This window comes from Orcinus orca, chromosome 16 (assembly GCF_937001465.1).
Source record: "Orcinus orca chromosome 16, mOrcOrc1.1, whole genome shotgun sequence".
Classification (NCBI taxonomy): Eukaryota; Metazoa; Chordata; class Mammalia; order Artiodactyla; family Delphinidae; genus Orcinus; species Orcinus orca.
This window is the reverse complement of record NC_064574.1, coordinates 2,429,162-2,442,978: the sequence shown is the minus strand read 5'-3', so window position 1 is coordinate 2,442,978 and position 13,817 is coordinate 2,429,162. Positions and strand designations below refer to the sequence as shown.

The window sequence follows — 13,817 nt, the reverse complement described above, 5'->3', positions numbered from 1 at the left end:
AGAAATACACTTCACATCTTGATCAAGTACCCACTTAAATACGTGTAAGTAAAATAAATGCTTCACAGAGCAAGCGCACTCTCACTGTGAGATGCTCTCTATCTCATTCTGTTTCATTTCTATAAAATGCTGGTCACCACTCACCAAGTTTTTTTCAGGACATAATATTAGTCGCTGATCTGAGGTCAAGAGGGAGAGACAGGCAGAAAGCAAGCGCAGACATAATCACCAATCGAGCAGAGGGCTGTGCAGGCAAGAAGGGGGTCTGGCGAACAGGAGGGGGCGGCCTGTTTCTCCACTTCACAGCGAGGCCTCAGAGCCGGAGCCGGGCAAAGCGGCAAGCAGGCCAGGTCAGGCGGGTCTCGGAGGCCCTGGTGGCCGGCTGGGATTTATTTTAAGGGACGCGGAACGCCACCGCAGGTTTGGGGGGAGGGGCGGGATTAAAAGAGAAGATGCGCTCAGCACCTTATATTTAGCGGCTGACGCGCCGGAAGCGCTCGTTACCCGCAGTTACTACTGCGCCCCACGCGCGGAGCGCGGCCCCCACCTTCACCTCCTGGGCAGTGACCCTGGTCCCCCGCCTTCGCCCCCGGGGAAGAGACCACCCCTCACCCTCCGTCTTCACTCCGCGGGCAATAACCCCGGCCCGGCCCCCTGTCTTCTACCCCGGGGAAGAGACCTCCCGGCCCCACACCTTCACCCCACGGGCAGTGACCCCGGCCCCCGTCACTCTCCGGGGAAGGGACCCCAGCCTTTGCCCCTGGGGAAAGTGACAGTGGGGCGCATCCCAGCCTTCCGGCCCAGGAAGGGGGAAAGCGTCTGGTACGCTGCTGTTCAGCGGAAACTGAAACCGGGAAACACGATCCACAGGTTCCCCGCACCCGGGTCCTGAGAAGGGCGGTACACGCGGCGGGCGGAGCTTTGGCGCCCCGCCCCCTCCCTCACACGTGCTCCCCCGCCCCTCCCGCGGACGCGCGCTCCGCCCCGGTCGATTCCCACCCCTCCTCCAGGCCCGCCCGCCGGGTCTCGTGTTCCCACCCCGCGCGGGGCCCGCCGGGAGCCAGCCGAGAAGTGGGGCGGAGAGCAGGGGAAGCCCGCCGGGTCAGGCGACGCTTGCTACGCAGGCGCGGAGCGCGGGGCCGCCCCCAGGCCGACAGCGCGGCCATATTTAAAGGGAGGCCGGCGAGGCGAGCCAATGGGCGGTGAGCGTGCGGGGGCGGGGCGTGGCGGCGCAGGACCCGGATGTGGCTGCTGCGACCCCCTCCTCCCCCGCGTTCCCCTCAGAGCCTCCCGGCCGCGCGCCGTTCCTTGCTCTCTGGTCCCCGCGCAGGCCCTCGGGCGGCGGTGAGGCGGCGCAGAGGCGGAGGAGCGGGCGGCGAGGCGACCGCGCGGAGGCGAGCGGGCCAGGCCCGGCCGGGCGGCCGCCGCCATGAGCGGCTCCTCGGGCACCCCGTACTTGGGCAGCAAGATCAGCCTCATCTCCAAGGCGCAGATCCGCTACGAGGGCATTCTCTACACCATCGACACGGACAACTCCACGGTGGCGCTCGCCAAAGGTAGCGCCCCGCGGCCGCCCCAACCGCCCCGCCCCCGCCAACAGCCGGGCCCGCGCCTCCTCCGCCCTACCCCCCCACCGGGCGCCCCTCCGCAGTCCCGCCTCACCCCCCGGGGCGACCCCCACATCCTGCCTGCGCCCACCGGGGCGCCCTGGGCCTCCGCGCCGCTCCCGCCCCTGTCCTCCGGGGCTCGGCTTGCACAATGGGCTCCCCGGGCCGCGGCGGCAGCGTAATTGTGCGCGGCCAGCCCGCCCTGCCCGGGGTTGCGGTGGGGAGGTGGGGGCGGGTCTAGCTCCCGCGGTGCCGCCCCCCCCCCGTGCGGCGTAGCCCACCTCTGCAGGTGGGGGGTCGGCGTTGCTAGGCTGTTTCCTCCCCAGCTGCCCGAGGGCGGAGGGGGCGGATGGCGCCGAGAACCCGGTCCCTGTGGGGGAGGGGTGGGGCTAGGGGCCCGGAGTCTCCTCGGGGCCTCCCCAGAAGGCTGGAGAACGAGAAAACGCGACTTCTGCAAGCCCTTCTGGAACCTATTAAGCAGCTGGGGCCTTGAGCCTGAACAAATAACCACGTTTTAATGGATTCTCCTGTCGGGATAGGAGCATCGGTTGTCGGCTCCATGCTCCCGTTTAAAGCGTCTTCCTACTCTAATTCAGACGTTTTAGTCTGTGGGTTTACCCTTTTGTGACAGACTCCTCCCTGCGGGCGCTGGTAACCACACTGAAGTCCCTGGGAGACCTAGAGAAAGATGGCTGTACTGTGGCTTTGCCGGAGTCCAGAGCCTTTTCTGAGCGTGTTGAGGCAGGAGGTGGGCCCAAAGTTTCTTTGTCTTCGTCCTCCAGGGACGATGACTAGTGTCCTTCCCCTGCCTCTTGGAAGTGCTGAGTGCAGCCAGGTCTGCAGAAATCCTGTTTGTTTGGTTGGTCTTGTTAGGCTGGAGACACTGGGCTGGGCCTCTAAGGGTCAAGGCGCAGCTACGTGCTCCTGTGTTAGAGGGAGCCTCCTCCATCCAGGTCGCAGTCAGTTCCCAGCTCTGGGAGTAGCTCCTTTGAAAGCCTAGTATTTAAGTTTTCTGATAGATGTGTTGCTCCAGGACATGGTTTAGTACTGTAAGATTTTGTGGTCACTTGTACTCTTGGCTTTTGGCTACATTTGGCCTGAGACCCCCGTTGGAAAAACTGAGGCCCAGCAGCGGGAGTTGTGCTAGGATTAGACAGAGGCGCTTCAAGCCCAGCTCTGCCTCAGAGACCTGAGAAGGAGGCACTCGCTGGGGCTCCTTGAACCCTGCCGGTAGGGGTTAATCCCCTAGGAAACCCCTCCGGAGACGACGCTCGTGGGGTGGGTCCACGTTCTGGGCCGCTTTCTCCCATTGTTTCTCTACCAGCTCCTCCCAGGCTCGTCGTGGGCAGAAGGGTGGGGATGACACTCAACCTGCTGGCTTTTCTCAGAAGAAAACAGGCTCCCCAGGGGTGGTGTGTTGCGAGGCTTCAATCAAAAAGCAGCTTTGGGGCTGTTTAATCTGCAAAGTCAGATGTGAATGGGGGGGCGGGGGGGATTTGCAAAGCAGGCGTCGTTTGTGGGAGCGCTGGCCTTCTGTGTTTGGAAGGGAGACTGTCAGGCTCTGAATCGTTCGTGGTCATCTTTGCGACCTAGAACTTTTTGGAGCGTTGCCAGCTGGGGTCTTGTAGGTATTGTCCGTTGATAATCAGGGGTGGAGCAGTTGAGGCGTGGAAGCTGCGTGCTGTGGACGGCCCCTGCGGGAGGGCTGATTGAATGCACTTGGTCGAGGATGACAACGTAACCCTTCTCTTTCTCAACCCCTGAGTGAGGTCCTTCGGTACCGAAGACCGTCCCACAGATAGGCCTGCCCCCCCTAGAGAGGAAGTTTATGAGTACATCATCTTCCGGGGAAGTGACATCAAAGACATTACCGTGTGCGAACCTCCGAAAGCCCAGCACGCGCTCCCTCAGGACCCCGCTATTGTTCAAGTAAGTGCGCTGCCCCGTGTCTGCCGTGGGCGCTGTCTCTAAGAGGCGCCGGCTTCCAGACGGAGCTGGGTGTCATCTGGCCAGAGCGCTCAACTCGAGGAACAGCCTCTTCATGAAAAGCAGTTTAACTGTGTCTGGCTCTTGGCGTTCTGTGGGAGGCTTCATCTGCGGCATGCACAGGGTGTGCTGTAGAGTGAGGCCGGCCCAGCGTGTTGGGCGGTGCAGGGGGCAGTGCTCTTAGTCTTGCCGGCACCCGGCGTTTGTCCTTTGTCTCTGGTGGGTAAGCCTGAAGCCCCGGTGCATGCCGGGAGTGAGAGAGATGCTAGTAGGGACTTGGGACAGCAGGGCTCGCTCTCTCAACACTGCCCCGATGATAAAGTCAGCGTTGTGGGATGCTGAATTCGCAGGTGTCACGCCGTGTGCCTGCCTGCTGTGTTATGACGTGTTCTGCCCAGGATTACTAGGGAGTCCAGGCTCATATCTTCTTGGCTTGTAAACCTCGACTTTCACCGACTCCTGCGGGGCTCACGCTGCAGGAGGGGCCGGGACAGAGCGTGCTCCCTGCGGGGTGGGGCTTGCACGCTGGGCTGTGTGGGCACGTGGAGAAGCTCTGGGCCAGACTTCTGAAAGGTTTGAGGTGAGCGCTCTTGGGAACTCCAGAAGAGGGAAGTGCTCGAGCCAGGCCTTGAGGGACGAAGGGGCCTCCTGGGAGCATGGGGAGCTGGAGAGAGGACGCCGCGTGGAGGTAGTTCCCCGGCTACACAGCTGTGCCCCGGCGTGTTGGGGCCAGGGCCCAGGTGAGGACGCCATCCTCGTCCCTGGCAGAGCCTGGACTCCCTGACGACCGGCAGTGGGGCCACTAGAGGGGTTCACGGAGTTAGGAGAAGGTCGTGTTAGAATTACCTGGCAGGTGAAGCTGGGGGTGAACATGGAAAAGGCAGCTCTGAGCCCCTTAGGCCACCCTGGGGGCTCACACGCCCCTCAGTGCCGCCTCAGCCTCCAGGAGCAGGCTGACGAATCAGGCTGCCTTTCCCGGTGTGCACGGTGCTCGCCAGGCAGGGTGACAGGAGGGCCTGGAGCTGCTCTCACCTGTGTGTCTCATTGCTCAGTCTTCCCTGGGCTCGGGCTCGGCCTCCTCCTTCCAGCCACACGTGCCTTACAGCCCCTTCCGAGGGATGCCGCCCTACAGCCCGCTGGCCGCCAGCTCCCTGCTCAGCCAGCAGTATGCCGCTTCCTTGGGTTTAGGTGAGTAACCTTTTTCTACCTGGTCAAGTGCCTGTGCCGTGACATCCAGGAGCGGGGCCAGACCCTGGTGGTGGGGACGCTGTGTTCGTGCCACGTTCAGCTGGCAGTGCATACTGAGCACCTTCTTCAGTGGCCCTTCAACTAGTTAGAATGCTTAGGAACTCCTCAGTTGAGTGGAAGAGGCAGCAGGGTGAGTTTTGGAACAGATGAATCGAATCAAAATTCATTTAAAGTGTCAGCCTGTGTCTGGGTGGAAGTTGTGGTATGTCTGGTTCAAAGAAGAAATAACCGATGTGTGTAATTACAGATGAGTTCTAACCATTTGCACATTTGTCAGCCTATAAATATAAAAGTTAAATGCAACGCCCACCTATCCTATCCTTTTCCATTCTCGTGTCAGTGCTTTGCTCAAAAATGAAGTCTCCCCTAAGGTTGAGTAAGGTTCGCTTCTACACGCATGGAGTGAGAGTCACCCTGCCCATAGGTTTGCGGCACATTCAAACCACAGAGTCGCAGGCATCACCCCTTCACTCGTAAGAGTCACATGCTTCTAATAGAAGAGCCTGTTGTCTTGACTGCTGCTCCTGGGGTGCAGGAGCCCTTCTCAGCTTGGCTCCCCGTTTCTAGATTAGGCTTGTGTGAGCAAAGTGTCCTATGAGAGATGGCTGGGCTCTTTCCAAGCCTGCTATACACAAGACGAGTTTCTCATTACTTATTTGTGTGCCTTTTTTTTTTTTTTTTTTTTTTTTGCTCTTTTCTCCTTTATCTTCTTTTAGAAAAGTTGGTAAGCCCTCCAGCCTCAGCCGCGGCTTCCAGCCCTAGTTCTTCTCCATCTCCACAGCCCGTTTCAGAGCTTGACATGTCCTCAGAGTCACATCAGCTCACTTCCAAGGGTAACAGCAGTTTTGCAGAACTGCATGCTGTCTTGCGAGCCATCCTGAGCGAGGGGGTAAACCAGTAGACCAGAATGACAGTAGCTGTAGCAGATAATTTGCCAAGCCCGTGGATCAGTTAAACTGCCTCTGTGTGTTTCTGCACGTAATCCTGACTTATTAACTCTCACAGTTTTAAAGAGGGTATTAGAAAGAACCAGCAGTACACTTTGTTCGCTCTCCTGGGTCCAGGGTCTGTTTTGACCTGTACTGTGATTGCCACGTATGGGAAACATCCCTCTGCACAGAAGGCCACTTCCTGGGGTTTCTGCTGGTCCTAAATGCAGTGTAGGTTGCTGGGTAAGACTGCAAGGCGATCCCCCATGTAACAGGCATGCTGCTCTAGGATCCGTGTGGCACATTCCTCACCCATCCAGGGCGTTTAGCATCGGGGGCCTCGGGTGTCTTTGTAAAATGAAGCACCATTAAAATTGGGTGGCTAGCCTGAGTTGTTGACCGGGTGAGCAGTGGGCCTGATGACTGGCTTGGTAACACTGGTTTGTCCCACCTGTCTGCCGGGTGCCGCACCTGTGGGCGGTTTTTTGCCCTTTCTGGGCCTTCTCCTTTCACCGGAGGTCTGATGTGAGAGCACCGTGTGCGCCGCCCTCACCTTTGCAGAGACTCTGTCCAAGATGATGCCTGGGGCTTTCATTATGGCACACAACTACTGTCAGTCTGTTACTTTGCATGTGTTGCTTTCCTGCATGGATGCCAGTGGATCTGAGTACAGCGGTAGTGATGTTTTTTTCCCCACTTAAAAATTGCAAAAGATAGTTCATTGTCCTTAGGGTCATTTACATAAAACTGCTCTTAGGGCAAGATAGTTTGACTGATCTTTTTTTATGAAAAGCAAATGAGCCCAAGATCCTTGCCCCATCCAGTTACAGCGTGAGCAGGAAGCTGCTGTCTTGCTCAGGAAGGGCCGTGCTGAGTGAGGCGCTAGGTCAGAGAAAGTGGTCTAGGTCAATGAATGCCCATCGCAGAGGACACTTAAAAGTACCAGTAAGGGGGCTTCCCTGGCGGTCCAGCGGTTAAGAATCCATGCTTCCACTGCAGGGGGCACGGGTTCGATCCCTGGTCGGGGAGAACCAGGATCCCGCATGCTGCACGGCCAACAAAGAAAAAAAAAAAGTATCAGTATGTAGGGCCTGCCCTTTGAGTACTTTTGATCCGGTTGTGAGGAATTTCTCAGAGTAATTTCTGACAGTAGTTTCTGCTCTATGTTTAAAAACAAAGGTAGACTGTCCAGTCTTCACTGTGTTGGGCTGCTCCTCCGATAATAGTTACTCTGTGGTTAGGGCTCATTTTTTTCTGTCTCAAAAGTCTGTGCACCTCCACCCAGTCCTCAGTTGTCCCATTTAAACAGTGCCCACCGGAACGTGGGAGAGGGAAGGGAGGAGATGGCCTGATGTGTGTGGCACACCCTTCTCTGTCCTCTTGCGGCAGAGGCCCGTCTCGTGAGGGGGACCTCCACTGAGGCCGGGTTCTGAGCACTCCTGCACTCAGGCTTGGTGATGCCGTGTAGTGGGAACAGACTCAGTGCAGCGCCGTCTCCAACGGCAGCCTGGGAACCCTTCGTTTCTTACGATGAGCCTTCACCCGGAGGAATGCAGGCTGTTATTTCTCTGTAGTCAGCTCTCATCACTTCATCCTTTTTGGTTTTGTTGTTTCTTAAGCAAAAACAACAGTGTTCTAGAATTTTAACTTCAAAGGCTGAGCACTGCATTTTGTGGAAGATGCCAGACTGGGATGGTTCTTGTCCAGCATGGCCCAGAGCGAAACACATTCTCAGACTGTGAATTCACCGGCATCTCGGGACTGTCGAGCCCCCTTGGGGTTAGAGCTTGTGTGGTTTGGGGGAAGCTTTTTCTAAGCCGCTTGAGAGGTGCTTATTGTGCTGGGGTGTTTTTCCCTCCTCCGGATGCCCTAACTGGGGGAGCCTGCTGGCTTTTTTGCTGCCTGGGCTAGACGCAGAGGGGATGGTGCGGGGTGGGGGCTTTGCCTGGGTTCTGTAAAACCTCTCCAGGCGGTTGCCTTCCTCCTGCCGCACAGCCAGCTGGACGAGGAGTGGGGGCGGGGGGGGAGGCGAGGGGGTGTGGCCTTCTCCTTGTCTCTGTTATTAACCTCTCCTCCTCCTCAACTCAGGAGCTGGCTTTCCGGCTGTCTCAGTCAGCAAGAGCCCCATGGTGGAGCAGGCTGTCCAGACTGGTTCTCTTGATAACCTGAACACCAAAAAGCTGTTACCTGGCAAGGGCACCGCGGGGGTGCAGCTCAACGGGCGCCCAGCCCCGCCAAGCAGCAAGGCTGCCAGCGGTACTTAAATACACACTCCCCTGGAGTTTGTTCGTGTTCTCAGTGGCATAGCGCTTCCTGGGGTTCTTTTTTTATCCTTTAATTAGACACCCCCACCCTGTAGGCTTTTGCAGGGCCGGCTCTTGCGCAGTCCCCGGTGGCGCCGCCCTGCTCCCGTCGCCAGGCTCTGCTCCTGTCCCCGGGCTCTGCTTTCGCAGGCGCTTTGCCTTACTCTTCCTTTTTGCGCCTTAGATGTAGCTCAGCCGGCAGCTGGGCAGACTCAAGGGCAGGTGAATGACGAGAACAGAAGACCTCAGAGGAGGCGATCAGGTAACGGCTGTTGCCACTTGAGTTCTGGGGAGCCGAGAACCACCCAGTCGCACTCCGCTTACCGCTCCTGCCTGCTTCTCCGTGGGTGACGGTTTCAGGGTGCTGGGCTCAGCGGCAGCTTCAGTGTGCTCTGTCCCCGCCTTGTCTGCTGTCTCACACCGAGTAATGTTGAGTTAGTGGCTTACCAGCCAGGGCTGTCCTTTCCTTCTCACAGGGAACAGACGAACAAGGAATCGCTCCAGAGGGCAAAGCCGTCCAACTACCGTCAAGGAAAACACAATCAAGTTTGAAGGCGACTTTGACTTTGAGAGTGCAAATGCCCAGTTCAACCGAGAGGAGCTGGACAAAGAATTTAAGAAGAAACTGAATTTTAAAGGTTTGAAAATTTGCCCCACCCTAGGAGTGTCCACGGCGCAGGTCAAGGAGAGCCTGGCAGGGGCGGGGGGCAGCTGGGATGGTGGTCGGCGGGGAAGCCGTGCTGTCTGAGGAGTTCCCAGGAAGGAGAGGAGTCGGGGGGAGGCCCGTGCTCGGGGGATGAGAGCGGGTTGCAGGGCCCAGGGGTGGACAAGGCCAGCAGCCAGCAGAGCTTTCCGCATAGTGCAGGGCACTCCCGGCCGCTTCCCTGAGGCCTGAGCACAACCCTTGAGCGGCCCCGCGAGGACCTGTCCTGGTGGAAGGTGCTTTGCTCCTTGGCCTCTCAGTGCTCTGCTTCTCTGTGTAGACGACAAAGCTGAGAAAGGGGAGGAGAAGGACCTGGCGGTGGTGACCCAGAGTGACGAGGCGCCTGCTGAGGAGGACCACCTGGGGCCCAACTGCTACTATGACAAATCCAAGTCCTTCTTTGACAACATTTCCTCTGAACTCAAGACCAGGTCAGGGGGCTGTGGGGCCGGGCAAGGCCTGGGGGAGCTGGCGGGAAGACACTCTGCCCCCAAACTCTGAGACTGGGGCACGCTCTCTTGGAGACCAAACCCAGATCTTAGGTTCAAGGCAAATCTCTTAGGCTCACAGTTTTACTGTAATGGGTACGTCAGGCCCAGTGGTGCCAGCGGTAGGTGGTGGTGTGGGAAGCCCTGGCAGTCACAGGCACCTGAGGGATCTGACCCAGGTCCCGGCCCCTCTTTGCTCAGCTGCCTCTTTCTCATCAAGGTTGGGCTGGACTACCCTCCCTACCGCGTCGATGTTCCCGTTCTGTACCACCTCGCCTGGGCCTGCTTCTTGGTCTGACCTTGGTGGCCTGAGGCCCTTGCTACCTGAGGCAGCTGGCAGGAGTGTCCACAGTATTCTTTCACCCACCTGATTGCTTGAGGCCGGGGACTCTGTCATATGCTTTGCTTTTAGCACCCAACAGCTGGTGCTCAGATGTTGCCCGAGAACCAGCTAGACAGTAAACGAAGTCTACAGAATGGGCATGGTGTGGAAACTCAGATCCTTTCGTTCACAAATGGAGTAGCAGACACACTGCGGGCACTGGGGGAACAGCAGAAAGCAAGCTGGGAGGTCCCCATTCCCCCCACCACCCCTCTTAGGTTTTGGCAGGGGAAAGAGATAACAAAAAAACAGGCGCACGAGATAACATCTAGCAGTGAGGCGGGAGAGGTTGGGGCGTGTGTTGGGTGTGAGGGGAGTGGGGTTCGGGAGCCAGTGGGAGGGTGAACGCGGGACAGGGTGTGAAGCGGAGGCAAGGCGGAGGCGGGCACGTGCAGCTGCTGTGTGGCTGGAGCGGAGCCTGGGGGGGTCAGGGAGGAGCGATGAAGATGGGACGGTGGCTTGGGGAGAGCAGTGCTGTCTGAGGTTTCACTGCTGCTTTGTGGAGAGTGGGCAGAGGTGGGGCAGGCATGGAAGCTGAGTGGTCACGTCAGAGGCTTTGGGGTAGTGGGCAGTGCTGGAGGAGGGGAGGGAGGCTTGGCCTCTGCCATGCCCTGAAGGTTTGCTGATGGGCTGTGAGGGGAGCCTGGATGGCTGAAGGCTGCGGTTGCTGCTGCTTGGAGTGAGGAGGGTGGGGGGGGCAGCAGAGCAGGGGGTCGGGCTGGGTGTGTTGCGTGTGAGCTGCCTATAAGCAGCCTTGTGGCACACAGTTGGACACCGGGGGGTCCTTGCTGGAGGTGCAGAAACGAGTGTTGGCGGCGTTGGTGCTGCGTCCACACCTCCCCCAAAGCGTACGTGTCATAGCCTTGGGGACCCTGCTCTGTTTAGCCCAGTCCCCTCATCTCTGGAGACTCGTCTGGAGGGGTCCGTGATCTGCTCCAGGTCTCGGAGCCTGCACGGGCCCTGGGCCTAGCAAGCAGGGAGGGCTTCCTTCATGGCACGCTGCTGTTGCGTGCTGGCCTTAGGTGACGCAGGTGTGAGAGGTTTATACTGAGCAGCCCCGTCCAGTGGGAGACAGGCCTGGTTGGAAATTGGGCTGGGAGCCCCTGCAATGTTGAGTCTCAGGCTCCAGTGTCCTGATGGGATTGCCCCCCCAGTGGCTCCAGTGACGAGTCACCATCTGTCTATCGGTCCTTTCTCCCTCCCCAGGCTGTGTGAGGCTGGGGCCTGCCTCGGAACGCTGTGAGGAGGTGCCCGCTGTAGTCGGTCTCATGCTCCTTGTCTTCGTTCAGTTCCAGGCGGACGACGTGGGCTGAAGAGAGGAAGCTCAACACGGAGACCTTCGGGGTGTCGGGAAGGTTTCTTCGTGGCCGTAGTTTCCGGGGTGGATTTCGAGGGGGCAGGGGCAACGGTGCAACCCGTCGTAACCCGACTTCCCACAGAGCTGGGACTGGCAGGGTGTAAGGAGGCAGCTGAAGGTGAGTGAGGGGAGCTGTGGGGTCCTTTAGTGGGAGGGCATCCGGACGGGGCTGCCTAGGTAGGAGCCGGTGAGCGTTGGTATCGAGGCCAAACTGAGGCCCCGACCCTCTGAGTGAATCCCCCAGGGGGCTCTTGGGGACGGTGGGACCCAGGCCCCGGGGTTGTCAAAGTGAGGGTCCAGGTGCAGGAGGGCTGGGTGCTCCCCACTCCGGTGTGGTCAGGAAGGAGCGATGGTTACAAGCCAGGCCTCAGCTCCAGCCTGGCCTTGCACTGACCTTGAGTCTGCATTTTAAACTAGGTCGAGGGTGATGTGTGTGCCCCTTAGGGTCTGGGTGTGAGTGGGCTTCGGGTGGGACCTGGAGCTGCCTCCCCCCCCACCCCGGTGTGAACAAAAACGATGACCTCGGGTTGTGATGGGAAGGTCTGGGAAGCCCCAGCCTGACTTGGGGTGGGAGGGAGGTTCAGCAGTCCCTGTTCTTCATTCACGGTGCTGGGCTCGGGCTGGGGAGCTGCCTGGATGTGCTCACTAGATGTTGTGTCTCCTCCTCGCAGGCTCTTGCTGAAGCGGCACAGACGCCAGACTGTGTCTACGAGGATGTTGGAAAACGCTGCACTTACTGCGGGAGACGTGGGTCACTTTGTTTACTGAGTTTGGAAAATTCCCATGCTACTGCTTATGTTTTGGACTGAACTGAACTTGGACGTGGTCTGAGTTAGAACCACTTTTTTGGGGGGACGTGTATGTGGGAAACCTCTTTGAGGTATCTTGGCCTACTTTTCGTTTTTAGTTGTGCACAGCCTGACGCTAAGGTTTTGGTATTTTGCAGAAAGGTTTCTAGAGCGAAAGTGTGATCCTCACTTTGTGACCTTTTTTGGACAGCTTTAACGTGGAACCAAATCCCATTTGGCAAATGCGGCAGCCAAGTGCATCTCTGTAATCCAACTGGCCGCTGGTGCTGCTGGCCTGACACCCACTGCCACAGGCGGGGCCTAGGAGCCAGGCGTGGCCAGCACGGGGGCATGGGGGGGCCTAGGGCATGGAAAGCGGGGTGTCCCACCATCGTGTTGTAGAAGCAAACCAGACGACCCTGACCTCAAGGTAGAGGGCGGGGTTGGGGGTGCTGGAGGTGTAGGATGGGGCCCTGAACGGGAGGGAGCTGGGAGCTGTCGCTTGGAGTATGGCTTCCATAGGAATCCGGGCTGGGGGTGAGCGCCCAGGACGAGCTCCTCTGCGGAGTCCCTCTCCCTGCCAGTCCCTGACCCAGGCCAGTCAGCGTTGGACTCTGGCCGAACACTGTTCGGTGTCTCATCCACTTGGAAATGAGCCAGTCTTTTTTTTTTTTTGCAAGGTCGGTTGACCGAGAACATATTTCCTCTCCATTGTAAATAGTTCTGTGTTTTTGTTTTACTGGTGGGTGGAGGGAGGGTGGGGAATATATTTGTTGCATGAGCAAAGGGATCAGACCTTCAGTAGAAGCATGCGTCCCTCTGACAGGGCATCGTGGTGAGCATAAGCGCCTTGGTAACTAAATCCCTTTAAGTAGGCGGAACGGTTTTAGTTCTGTATCAATTAAGTTACTGTAAAAGCTTAGGTTTATTTTTGTAGGAGTTAATGGCTAAGAATTAGAACACAGCAATGCGGCTGCTCTGTTCGAGCAATGTAAACTTGTAATTATAAACAAACATGCAAACCTTTAAAACTCTCTTCTCTGCTCTGGAAATAAATAATCCTGTTGACTCTGTTGCCCGAGTTACATCATGGCTCACATGACCGTCCCAAGGTAGGTGTTGTGTGCAGTTCAGATTTGGGGGACATCTGGCACTCTGGAGTGAGACCTGGCCAGTCTGGGTACAGGGCAATGAGCCAGGCCCTAGGTTACTAAGAGCCACCCTCCCAGGGTGAGTGGTGCTGCTTTCCGGGTACTCGACACTAGTTTAGAGAACCTGCTTCGGGAGTGGCCCCTTCGCTGCCATAGTACGGCTTCCAAGCTCCCCAGAACTTTCATGTCGTTGATACCTTAGAACCTGTTACAGGGCTGGACCCTGGGACTACAGAGAAAAGCCAAGACTTGGCTGGTTTCAGACTGAAAGCATGTAATTTCACTGCAGTGGGTTTCCAGGCGATTTTTTAAATATAAATTCATTCATTTATTTATTTTTGGCTGCGTTGGGTCTTCGTTGCTGTGCGCGGGCTCTCTCTAGTTGTGCTGAGCGGGGGCCACTCCTCGTTGTGGTGTGCGGGCTTCTCACGGTGGCCTCTCCTGCTGTGGAGCACGGGCTCCAGTAGTTGTGGCAACGTGGGCTCAGCAGTTGTGGTACACGGGCCCAGTTGCTCTGCGGCATGTGGGATCCTCCCTGACCAGGGCTCGAACCCATGTCCCCTGCATTGGCAGGCGGATTCTTAACCACTGCACCACCAGGGAAGTCCTCCAGGTGATTGTTAAAAAGCACTCTCAGGACTAAGGCCCACCTGGCCATCTGTGCGTGATTCAGGCTGAGAGGAGGACCAGACGGCAGGCCAAGCTGGCCTGTGACATCTGGATGCAGCCTTGTGTTTGGCCAGCTTCCTTTTCCGGGCTGTCTACCACTCTCCAGCAGATCCTGAGCACTGCTGGTAGTTTCAGAATTTAACGAACTCTTAGCAAATACCAATTAAAAATAAAAACCTGGGGCTTCCCTGGTGGCGCAGTGGTTG

At 57.8% G+C, this 13,817-nt stretch overlaps 2 protein-coding genes across 5 annotated transcripts in view; both read left to right on the top strand.

Annotated features, from left to right (window-relative positions):
- The window catches only part of MTG2 (mitochondrial ribosome associated GTPase 2), a 164,707-nt gene that overhangs the window by 99,557 nt on the left and 51,333 nt on the right, over positions 1 to 13,817 (top strand). The window lies entirely within an intron of this gene.
- LSM14B (LSM family member 14B) lies at positions 1,208 to 12,865 on the top strand. 4 transcript variants are annotated; one of them, XM_012537632.3, is made up of 10 exons: positions 1,208 to 1,556; positions 3,373 to 3,536; positions 4,646 to 4,781; positions 5,558 to 5,674; positions 7,859 to 8,026; positions 8,258 to 8,335; positions 8,550 to 8,711; positions 9,057 to 9,207; positions 10,936 to 11,121; positions 11,675 to 12,865. In XM_012537632.3, exons 1-9 carry the CDS (start codon positions 1,430 to 1,432, stop codon positions 11,105 to 11,107), a joined length of 1,275 nt encoding a protein of 424 aa, XP_012393086.1. In that variant the 5' UTR covers positions 1,208 to 1,429; the 3' UTR covers positions 11,108 to 11,121; positions 11,675 to 12,865. The 4 variants fall into 4 exon arrangements, with proteins under 4 accessions (XP_012393086.1, XP_004282375.1, XP_012393087.1 ...); XM_004282327.4 differs by lacking the exon at positions 5,558 to 5,674; XM_012537633.3 differs by lacking the exon at positions 8,258 to 8,335 and having other exon boundaries at positions 1,209 to 1,556.